The sequence below is a fragment of the Schistocerca americana genome, chromosome X (assembly GCF_021461395.2).
Source record: "Schistocerca americana isolate TAMUIC-IGC-003095 chromosome X, iqSchAmer2.1, whole genome shotgun sequence".
Lineage (NCBI taxonomy): Eukaryota > Metazoa > Arthropoda > Insecta > Orthoptera > Acrididae > Schistocerca > Schistocerca americana.
The window spans coordinates 428687552-428699821 of NC_060130.1; the positions used below are offsets into that span (position 1 = coordinate 428687552).

A 12270-nucleotide genomic window follows, 5' to 3' on the forward strand; every position below is an offset into this window, starting at 1 on the left:
AATTGCACTTGCTAGAAGTCCATAATAGACTTAATATGTTACAGTTAATATTTTCTCAGAAGTAGGTAATCTAGTAAGATTGTTTTACTAATTTTATAATACTATGAACTCATGAGAGATTTAATGGTTGTTTGTAGGCCTACAAGTACTCGTTGCATCCTTACTCATTCAGTGTTGCTCACCGTATTCTGTCATTAATTTTCTGAGAAAATGTAATCACTGCTTCTAAGCATTTTGGGTTAGTAACTATTAGGTGTAGCTGTATTAATTTGTAACTTTTCTGATGCTGAATCAGTAATGATTGCAAGTTAATTTATATCTTTTAATAATAGCTCTCCAGAAATTGATTTTGTGACTAAATGGCTCTGAGTACCATTATTTTGTGGCTAGATAGTTTGTCTAACATAACCTCCAAATTTTTCACAAGTTTAGCTACATGAATAAAAAAAATACTTGAATTACAGTGAGGCCGATATTCAGTGAGGCTAGTTATATTATTACTCTCACATTCAGTTTCATAATTTGTGTAAAGATTGTCTGAAATTTCGCTTCTCCTGGTGAATTTGTACAAACAATAAAAGAACAGAAAAATAATCATTCCACTCTTCTAAACGTGAGACTATGAACATCATTTGTAATATCTGCGATACTGCAGTGTCTGTGATGTTCTAAAATATGATGGAATAATCCCACTGCAGCAACTACAGTCATTATGAAATATAATCACAGCTGCAAAGATGGACAACCGTCAGGTGTATAATGGAATGACAACAATGAAAATTTGTGCTGGAACAGGACTCAATCCTGGATTTTGCGATTATCGTGGTGGTCACCTTACCATTAGGCTATCCAAGCATGACTCAGGGCCACACCCAAACATCCATATGTTGCCAACCATATCCCTTTTGTGTATTCCCATACAGGGAGATACTTTGTATGTTGTCAACCACACCCCTTATGTGTATTCCCATACAGGGAGATACTTTTGGTTGAAAGTCTGTTGCCTGGTGTCGGCAAATAAATATGATATTGCAGGCACTGCAGCCACTTTTGTGCCAGTGATCCCTTCCACATCCATTTGGATCAGTGGAATCCCCTGGCGTGTCAGTTGCCAACAATAGCCTGAAGGGTGCCTCTGAACACCCTCCATTCCCACAGTCAGTAATCAGATGGACCATGTCTTCACCCGTGCCTCTATACCATCCCCCCCCCCCCCCCCCCCCTGTCAGTGGCATTTCTGCTCATATAATATACACTTGTTTAGAAGGGAGGGGGGAGTGGCATAGGATCTGGCTCCATGGAAGTTGAATGCCTGCTGGAGGAAACTGTCCTGAATGGCCATTAGAGGGCACCGTCTTGCCACTACACTGCGCTCACAGCATGAGCCACTCTGCTCACCATGTGAATATGCCTGCCAGTAGTGTTCCTCACAGCTGATATAATTATGGCTGCCTATCAAATGGTCAGTCAGTTCCATACTCACACCTGATATTGTTAGTTACTATCAATGCTGTATTTTGGAATGTTCGATAACAACCGCTCTTGGTGCTTGGTCTTTCTCTCTGGTCACGATTCTGATTGTGTCTCTCTTCACTCTTGGCCTATTGACATCATTGTGGTGAAGGTTTCCACTTTGTGCCTCATTGTTTACATAAGCTGCTTTGAACTTGCCCTTCTCTGTGTCCCACTCACTGTTAGTCAGCTGTGTTTAGCTCAGCTACCGCTTGGTGTCATGTTCTCTTCCGAAGGCAGCCCTTTCACCTAGTAGCTTAAGGTGTTTCTCTCTAGGTCCTACAGCTACCCTTGGAAACAGGACTTTCTTCTTTCTTGTTAAACCTATGGCCATGACTGTGAACAAGTTAATGAAAAAGATTCCAGATACTGGTGGTATGTAATTAAATAGCATCTGAGAAAATAAGTGACTGATGGATATCAATCCCTCAGTACTCTGATGGTTATCCTAAATTCAAAGTTAACCATGAGTCACTTATTTGTAATTCTACTTCCTTTTACATGCATAACTTTTTTTAATATTAATAAAGATGATAAACTGCATTCCCTGATGCATTAAGAATCAGTATTTCATTAAATAAGTCTGTATAATGCAATGTTCTTGCATCATATTCAAGTATCCTTCATTAGTGCCACATATATGCAGTCAAGTGCTATTATTTGATGGAGCTTATTATATTTTTGTTGTATTGCGATAATGATGTAGTTTACATATATGCAAGCACTGGCTTACGCAACTATTGTCATTTTCAATTGGCTTGTGCAACTGTTGTAATTTTCAATAACATTTATCAGGCTGGTGTACTTTCTGCTGGGCCAATACTATGTTCAGATCTTCCATAGTCTCTTTTCTTCCTGCTTGTAAGATCAGTTTGTCAATAATGTCACTGAAGTCTGTTTTTGCGTGGATGACAGGAGTGGGGAGGCAGTAACTGATGCCATTTATTGATAGTAGTTTTTATTTGTATTCCTACTGGCTGGTATCAGTGAATGAAGGACAATTAGAGAAATTTCTTATACATTTATATGCATCTTTTGGCCTACTGGGGATGAGTATTGGCTAGCCATTCTGAATTTTTATTTTGATATACACAATTTTAATCCTGTTTATGTGACTGTTGGCCACTCAATGCCCTGATTTATTGTGAATGAAAATAAACTATGTTTGAAAGTATAATGTAATATGGGTAGATGAAAAAAATCATTAGGCAGTGGCACGAGAAAACAGGTGTAAATTGATATTGGAAAGTGCTAGCCAGTGGCTCCTTCTTCTAGCAGAAGAGTTAATGGGACAGGATGAGCGATGAAAGAAAAGGACTTGTAAGGGTTAGGAAATGGGGAAGTTATGGAAAAGTCATGACAGAGGAGGAGAGACTTCTCATCCTTTCTATTAAGTCCCCCTGGCCCAGGGTTCTGGCAACTTTTCTACAAATCTCCCAATTTCCAAAACCTCACCTGTCCTTTCCCTTCATCCCTTTCCCTTCAACTTTTCTACCAGAAGAAGGATTCACTGGGTCCAAAAGCTTGCATGTTTCCATATCTTTTACATATGTTTTCTCCTGCCGCTGCCTGGTGAGTAGATTTTTTTATCCATCCATATTATAATATACTGACTACATTATGAGTACTTCAGACCACATGCTGAAAAGGATTTGACATTTTTCTATTGCTTTCTCAATGACTTGAAACTGAAATTATGAATAAAAGATGATATGGATGGGAGAGGAATTGAAGTTTTTATTAGAGAAACAGCTGCACCTAAAAATCTTTTGTATTTATTATTAAGTAATGAATATATACTTACTTTGCAGAGTAGTTGGGCCTGACTCAGGCTGTGGCAGTCCTGTTGGTTTCTGTGGGTTAGCTGAGACATTATTCATAATCCTTTCACATACAGAACTGAGGGATGGATAATACTGCGTAGACCCATATAAGCCTGACAATGAATCTGGTGCTAGTGTATCATCCTGATGAAGCTGTATTTGAGAAAGAAAACAAAGTATCTGAAATGTAAGTGCACTTACACCAATATCATCAGAGGCAGAAAGAAACAAGAAGCAATCCAAAAATTATTTATGTATCATATGGCATACATTTCAGTTTTTGAATCACAGGAATAGTTGTACATATAAAAAGATTACTAAACTACTAAATATCAACATTTCAACACAGATCTCCAGCATAATATAACAAAATGATAACAGCTATAGTTGAATACCCAGGTCTTGTAGTTTATCACATCATTTACCACCATCAGGAAACCTTTGAAGGGACTTTTCTAGGTGTGTGTGGGACATGTTGATAGAACATGAGCAACTAGAATGAAATTTTCACTCTGCAATAAAGTGTGCACTGACAGAGTAAAACTGTGCCAGACTGAGACTCAAAATCAGGACCTTTGCCTCTCACCGGCAAGTGCTCTACCATCTGAGATACCCAAGCACGACTCACAAACCGTCCTCACAGCTTTAATTACACCAGTAACTCGTACATGAGCAAGTGTCTGTCATTCTGCATCACAGTCACAAGATGGTGCTCAAGATTTTTCCCACTTGTGGAGAGTGTCTGCATATTTTCCATGGCCTCTTAGGATGTGGTTCATGGTAGTCCAAACTGCCTGAGGCTGGTCCAATCCAGGGGGTTTCTCCTGGATGCAGAGCAGTTTCAGGTATTGTGGAGGACAATTCTGTTGCCAACTGCATTTCCATTTATTAATAGCACTGAATTCATTTCCAGTAAGAGTCCTGGCTGTGGTAAGAGTGGCATTTGTTGATCTTAATCTTTTTTGCTCCACATCATTCAGTATTGGAAGGTTGGGGTTATCAACTATGTTCTGGCATTCTGGTAGTAGCAAACACTTCTGTCTGACATCAGGAGGTGAAACGTGAGTCAAGAAAGGTAACTAGTATGTGTGTGTAGACTGTATCAATCCACTAACAATACACATGACTTCATTAAGTTGTGTATTTATCTTTTTCACATATGGTCTATTAATATAAATCCTAGTGCTGATATTTGAAATTTGTTTGCTGATAATCCACAGCTAGTGCCACAGAATTTATGGACAATGTTATTTCTGCTTTTGAACTTAGTAGATGTTAGTTATCCAGAAATTAATTGTTAGAGTAAAAATAATTAATGTTCCTTTTTGTTCATATTTTGAGTGCTGTATTTCTCATTACTTGGAAATATCCATTTAAATTTTAATTATTGTATCAGTGCAGAAAGACAGTCTTATCAGAGAGTTACCAGTGTCCACTCTCTGCTCTTTACACCTTATAAGTTATTCTGCAGCTAAGGCATGGCATTGCCATCTGTTTGCAGCCTATGTTATTTGACTATGGATCTACATTTACCCTGTAGCTAAGGTTAGGTCTTGCCACCATTTTCAAAGCTGTGTTATTTGACTATGTATCTGTGTTTATAGTTGTGTTTGCAATGTTTGTTCAGGTAATTTTCCATGATCTCTGTTATTTACACTAATATTATTCTCATTTTCTGGCATCTACTAATAAACCTTGTGGCGACAGTTGACCACCAGTAACTTCACCGGTGAAGTGCAGAGTAAATGGTCTTTGGAGATGGGAGTTGTTTGATTAGTCCGTCTACTACTTGACGGAGTGATACACGTGTCGTGAATTTCTGCAATGATTTCCTTGTGTTCTCTGTAATCATACGAACCTTAATAAAAGTGTCTTATTGCAATAAGTTGGAGTTTTCTGTGTGTGGCCCATCACTGCAGCCAAAAAACCCACATTGGTGACTCTGAGTCCCGAAAATACGTTGCCGTCGAGATCTGGGTACCACCGGTTTCGCGCCAATAGACAATGTTACAGCATCCAGTTTTTCCGGCAGTGCAGGACACTGTGACTGCATAATGGACATTTGACTGTGAAGTGCAACGCTTTACTCCGTGTGCTACTAATACACCAGGAATGTTTGTATCTCCGGTGTTTGCCTTGCCTGGCCGGACGACTCTAACCTCTGCTGGCATACCACACCGGGCACTGTACACATCGTCGCGGACACCTTCTACAGCATTCTACGCTTGACAGAATGCTCCTCCAGCACAATACCCCGGAAGCCCCGAGTTTCTACCGCATAACATGGACCACGTAGCTGTCCAGTTTCTGGGACCACATGCACCCCCCCCCCTCCTCAGAGCGGCCCACCATTTAACGTGTCCCCCTCCGCACCGGTCGAAGGGGCACTTGCGCCAGGCCATTTATATGGCTATCTGTTCTGCCATCCCGTGCACACCTCGGGCGACACATCTGTCGTGGTTCCGCCCCGTCTCTCTGCGCTCAATCGCGATCTCGCGCCTCTGCTCGAGATTTCAGCTGCATCAGCGGTTGATCCTTCCACACCTGCCACGCCGTGCTTGTCATGTGGCCGTACAGATTCCATGCCTACAAGGACTGGATACTACGTCTTGACTACACAGCTACCAGATGTTCAACGCAACACATCACCCGTCACTGAGGCACAGTTCGCACCAGCGAACACCGTGCAGAATCCCTGTACGTTTCATGCCTTTCCTACAGCCCCACAAGCACTGGCCCCTGGTCATTTTCTGAAGCTGCCGCTGTTACAACCAGACAACCCAGTGACGTAGTTTACCTTGGTGGACAACATGTTGGACAAACATGGCAATGCGGATGACAACACTCGTTTTGTATGTTTAGTGAACCACCTGCACGACCACCCTGATCTCATCAGTGACTTGTTGCTGAACCCACCCAAGAGCAACAAATATGCCTCTGCTCGTGCATTACTCATTGAGCACTTCTCTTGTCCGCCAGCCGATACAATTCACAACATAATTTACGATGAGACTTTAGGCGACAGAACACCCTCACAGCTGTGGCGGCGCTTGCGTGCACAGGTCAGTACAGAGATCTCCCCGAACTTAGTGCTCTGGGCATTGTGGTTGGTGAAGCTGCCGCAAGAACTACAGTTACATTTGCTTCCATATACTGCAGCGTCACTTGAGGATAAACTACGGTTGGCAGACCAGGCATACGCTATTATTCGACACAGCTGCCTCCCACCACGCAGCACAGTGCCTAATACCACCGAGGTTGGTAATCCTGTGACTATACTTCCACCGTTGGGCGGTAGAGGTCGGGCACGTGTGTATCGCAGACAGCACACAGAACAGCAGCCATCTAGCGGTCAAGACCTGGAACCGCCAGCAGGTCGGCAACAGCCTCTCCCAACCCCAACCGGGCTAGCGCCTGCCTGCCCTGCCTTCCCCTCGCCCGACGCTGCGGCTGGTGGGACGAGTACAGCTGACTCACGCATATGCTGATTCCACTCCACTTTCAGGGACGCCGCTCGCAACTGCCACCCGCCCTGCACGTTCCCAAACGCCACACGCGGGCCACAGTAGGCGCCACAGCCCGCGGATACATGCAGGGGCGCCCACAGATGTTGCATTTCGTCAGATCCCTCACCTCACGAGGATGTCTGTACCCCTTGGATTTAGGTTTGCACTGGTATTTTCTCGTCGATACCGGAGCAGACGTTAGTGTCATACCTCCCGCATTTTCTGTAAAGGACACGGCACCAACCAAACTGTCCCTTTGAGCAGCAAATAAGTCAACACGTCGTGTCGATGGTTTGGCCAAGTTACCTATTGAACTCATAACTGGCAAACAGTTCACTTGGTCCTTCAACATGGCTGACATCAAAGATCCAGTTTTAGGCATTGACTTCCTTTTCCACTTCGGACTGTCTCCAGATCTTCAGTCAGCCACATTATTGCACCACGCCTTGTCCACTCATATTGCATGTTCAGTTGCCTCTTCAGCCCCCCCCTCCCCCTCAGCTTCCCGACGACTTCGACACAGCTCCCATCGAGTGCTCTTCACTGGCGGTCAGCCTCACAACTTCCATTACCCAGCTCCAGCCCGAAGGCCCTGCAGTTGACGATCTCCATGCTCACAACACCGAACTGAACCAGGCCATATCGTCGGCTACACAAGCCCTCACTGAGGCACGATGCCTCGTACAACGCCTGTGAATGCCACCACCATCCGACACTGGAGATGCACCTCGGGGAACTTTGTTGCCACCGACACAGACAGCTTCCCCAGCACATCAGGTTAGTGACTCTTGCGTGCTACCAATTCCCGTTCACAATGGGCCCCGAGCGAGTTCCCCAGCCAAGTTGAACACTATCATCATGAATGGCATGACACACAAAATTGTCACGACAGATGGGCCACCAGTGCATCATAAAGCACGCCGACTGCCACCACATAAACTATGCCTCGCTAAAGCCGCAGTGGAGGAACTTCTACGGGCAGGTATTGTTCGTACATCGGACAGTAACTGGTCCTTGCCCATACATTTAATCCCCAAAAGGACAGCACAGTGCGCCTCTGCGGCGACTATCATCGCCTCAATGCGCGGACGGTATTAGACAATTATCCTATACTTCACAAACAAGACTTTGTGCAAGTACTTAGCGAAGCATGCATCTTCAGTGTCTTGGACTGCTGCAAGGCATATTTACAGATACCAATGGAACAGAGTGACATACCAAAGACAGCAGTGATCACACCTTTCGGGCTGTACAAATTTCATTACATGCCTTATGGTCTCAAAAACGTGGCCCAAACTTGGCAGTGTTTTATAGACTCACTTCTGTTTAACTGCACATATTGCTACGCATACCTTGACGACATATTAATTTTCTCCCCCTCAGAAAGGGAACATGAACTCCACCTGGCCATGATACAGTACTTATTGACACGTAACGGAGTCGAGATCAATAATGACAAGTCACAACTCCGCTGCACCGCTGTCACTTTTCTGGGGTACACCGTCTCCTCGGATGGTATATGCACCCTGCAGGAGCGGGTTGACTGCATTCGCGATCTACTTCTCCCAGTGTCGTTTCGCGAATTACGCTGTTTTTAGGAACTGTCAATTTCTACCGTTGTAGCCCGCCGATGGCGGCAGCAATTCAAGCCCCTTTAACTGATGCATTGGAGGGGAAACAAACATCTGGCAGTCGCCAAGTACAGTGGTCTGACAACATGGTGAGAGCTTTTGAAGACCTTAAATCAGCGTTACCACGTGGTGTCACTCTCGCCCACCCTTTGCCAGATGCCTGCGTCTCTATTACAGCAGATGCAAGTGATTTTGCAATTGGTGCAGTCCTCCAACAGCATGTCAATGACACGACTCAACTACTCCGGTTTTTTTCCAAAAAACTATTTACAGCTCAACGTAAATGGTCAGCATTTGACAGAGAACTGCTTGCAGTTTATGAAGCTGTAAAATATTTCTGCACAGACATCGAAGGAAGGAATATAACAATTTTCACAGACCATCGCGCCCTCGCGGAGGCTATCCGTAACCCCGCTGCTGACCTTCCCCCACATTGGTTTCAGCAAATGGACTTAATTTGCCAATACACAACAGACATCCGTTACACTCGGGGTTCTGAAAATGTGGTGGCTGACTACCTATCACGTATCACTGCAATTTCGTCCCCCATTAATTTCGACGAATGGGCCCACTTACAGGACAGTGACACTGAATTGCACAACCTCCGACAGGATCCGGATACTTCCCTTCAGATCGTTTCGTGCAACCTACCGGGCTCGGCCAGGCCACTGTGGTGTGATACATCCATGGGCACCATCCGGCCTATTGTTCCCCCCCCCCCCCCCCCCCCCGCCCCGTGTTGCGTCACCAAGGGTTCACTACTTTACATAACTTGGCACATCCTGGTGTTAAGGCTACTATGCGCCTGGTTGCAGAACACTTTGTGTGGCCAGGTGTGAAGGGGGATTGTCGTACTTGGGCTCGTGCTTGTTTACAGTGCCAGAACAGCACAGTCAGCAGGCACACACAACCCAGTCTAGGTAAATTCGACATCCTGAAAGGCCACTTCCGACATGTACATGTACCTCATAGGACCGTTACCCATGTCTGATGGTTTCAGGTATATCTTGCCCGTCATTGACCGTGTTACGCATTGGGTGGAGGTAACACCCCTGCAGGACATCACAGCGGATTCCGTAGCACGCGCATTCGTATCTCCCTGCCGCCGTTGGATAAGCAGCTGCAGCAGCAAGTCATATACTCCTAGCTCACTCATTTGTTACATAGTTTAATTCTTAGTTTCTTTGCGTGTTTTTGGTACTTGCATTGTTTAATTCATAAATTTTGGGCGTATTATAGTATTTGAGAGTTGTAGCATCGTGTTTTAGTACCTGAATAGTGTAAAATCGCGTAGTCTCCTTCCGCCACCGAGCAGTGTGTCAGCAGTGCGCAAGTAGCAGCATTACTGCATTTACTAGGCAATCTTGTATTTTAATATCCTTTTAAATTTTGTGTCGATTTGTTTGCACTCTCTGTAGATTAGTTTAGACGTTCTTTGCACAACAGTTTTTAGTATGGATAGGGACTGCAATTGCTGTGTTCGGATGCAGGCTGAGTTGGCATCCCTTCGCTCCCAGCTTCAGGCAGTGTTGGCTTCGGTCACACAGCTTGAGGCTGTTGCCAATGGGCATCACTGTGGGGGTCCGGATGGGGATTTGTCGGGGACGGCCAACTCGTCCCACGCATCCCCCACTCGGACTACGACTGTAGTTGCCCGGGATACTGCCCATATTGAGGCTGATCCCTCACCTGTGGTAGAGTGGGAGGTCGTCTCAAGGTGTGGCAGGGGGCGAAAGACATTCCGGAGGGCTGAACGGAAGGCCTCTCCAGTTTGTCTGATGAACTGGTTTCAGGCTCTGTCTCAGGCTGATACTGATCTTCGGCCTGACATGGCTGCTTGTCCTGTTCCAGAGGTTGCCCCTCAGTCTGCAAGATCCAGGCGGTCGCAGAGGGTGGGCTTACTGGTAGTTGGGAGCTCCAACGTCAGGTACGTAATGTGGCCCCTTAGGGATATGGCAGCAAGAGAGGGGAAGAAAACCAATGTGCACTCCGTGTGCATACCGGGGGGAGTCATTCCAGATGTGGAAAGGGTCTTTCCGGATGCCATGAAGGGTACAGGGTGCACCCATCTGCAGGTGGTCGCTCATGTTGGCACCAATGATGTGTGTTGCTATGGATCGGAGGAAATCCTCTCTGGCTTCCGGCGGCTATCTGATTTGGTGAAGACTGCCAGTCTCGCTAGCGGGATGAAAGCAGAGCTCACCATCTGCAGCATCGTCGACAGGACTGACTGCGGACCTTTGGTACAGAGCCGAGTGGAGGGTCTGAATCAGAGGCTGAGACGGTTCTGCGACCGTGTGGGCTGCAGACTCCTCGACTTGCGCCATAGGGTGGTGGGGTTTCGGGTTCCGCTGGATAGGTCAGGAGTCCACTACACGCAACAAGCGGCTACACAGGTAGCAGGGGTTGTGTGGCGTGGGCTGGGCGGTTTTTTAGGTTAGATGGCCTTGGGCAAGTACAGAAAGGGCAACAGCCTCAATGGGTGCAGGGCAAAGTCAGGACATACGGGGACCAAGCAGCAATCGGTATTGTAATTGTAAACTGTCGAAGCTGCGTTGGTAAAGTACCGGAACTTCAAGCACTGATAGAAAGCACCGAAGCTGAAATGGTTATAGGTACAGAAAGCTGGCTGAAGCCAGAGATAAATTCTGCCGAAATTTTTACAAAGGTACAGATGGTGTTTAGAAAGGATAGATTGCATGCAACCAGTGGTGGAGTGTTCGTCGCTGTTAGTAGTAGTTTATCCTGTAGTGAAGTAGAAGTGGATAGTTCCTGTGAATTATTATGGGTGGAGGTTACACTCAACAACCGAGCTAGGTTAATAATTGGCTCCTTTTACCGACCTCCCGACTCAACAGCATTAGTGGCAGAACAACTGAGAGAAAATTTGGAATACATTCCACATAAATTTTCTCAGTATGTTGTAGTCTTAGGTGGAGATTTCAATTTACCAGATATAGACTGGGACACTCAGATGTTTAGGACGGGTGGTAGGGACAGAGCATCGAGTGACATTATACTGAGTGCACTATCCGAAAATTACCTCGAGCAATTAAACAGAGAACCGACTTGTGGAGATAACATCTTGGACCTACTGATAACAAACAGACCCGAACTTTTCGACTCTGTATGTGCAGAACAGGGACTCAGTGATCATAAGGCCGTTGCAGCATCCCTGAATATGGAAGTTAATAGGAATATAAAAAAAGGGAGGAAGGTTTATCTGTTTAGCAAGAGTAATAGAAGGCAGATTTCAGACTACCTAACAGATCAAAACGAAAATTTCTGTTCTGACATTGACAATGTTGAGTGTTTATGGAAAAAGTTCAAGGCAATCGTAAAATGTGTTTCAGGCAGGTACGTGCCGAGTAAAACTGTGAGGTGAGGGATGGGAAAAACCCACCGTGGTTCAACAACAAAGTTAGGAAACTACTGCGAAAGCAAAGAGAGCTTCACTCCAAGTTTAAACGCAGCCAAAACCTCTCAGACAAACAGAAGCTAAACAATGTCAAAGTTAGCGTAAGGAGGGCTATGCGTGAAGCGTTCAGTGAATTCGAAAATAAAATTCTATGTACCAACCTGACAGAAAATCCTAGGAAGTTCTGGTCTTACGTTAAATCAGTAAGTGGCTCGAAACAGCATATCCAGACACTCTGGGATGATGATGGCATTGAAACAGAGGATGACACACGTAAAGCTGAAATACTAAACTCCTTTTTCCAAAGCTGTTTCACAGAGGAAGACCGCACTGCAGTTCCTTCTCTAAATCCTCGCACAAACGAAAAAATGGCTGACATC

General features: G+C 45.2%; 1 protein-coding gene across 1 annotated transcript in view; it reads right to left on the reverse strand.

Annotated features, from left to right (window-relative positions):
• LOC124555571 (metal cation symporter ZIP14-like) overlaps positions 1–12270 on the reverse strand; it is a 222960-nt gene that overhangs the window by 77794 nt on the left and 132896 nt on the right. Inside the window, exon 3 of the mRNA XM_047129533.1 lies at positions 3317–3488. Coding sequence (XP_046985489.1) covers positions 3317–3488 — 172 coding nt within the window. The remainder of the gene's footprint in view (positions 1–3316; positions 3489–12270) is intronic.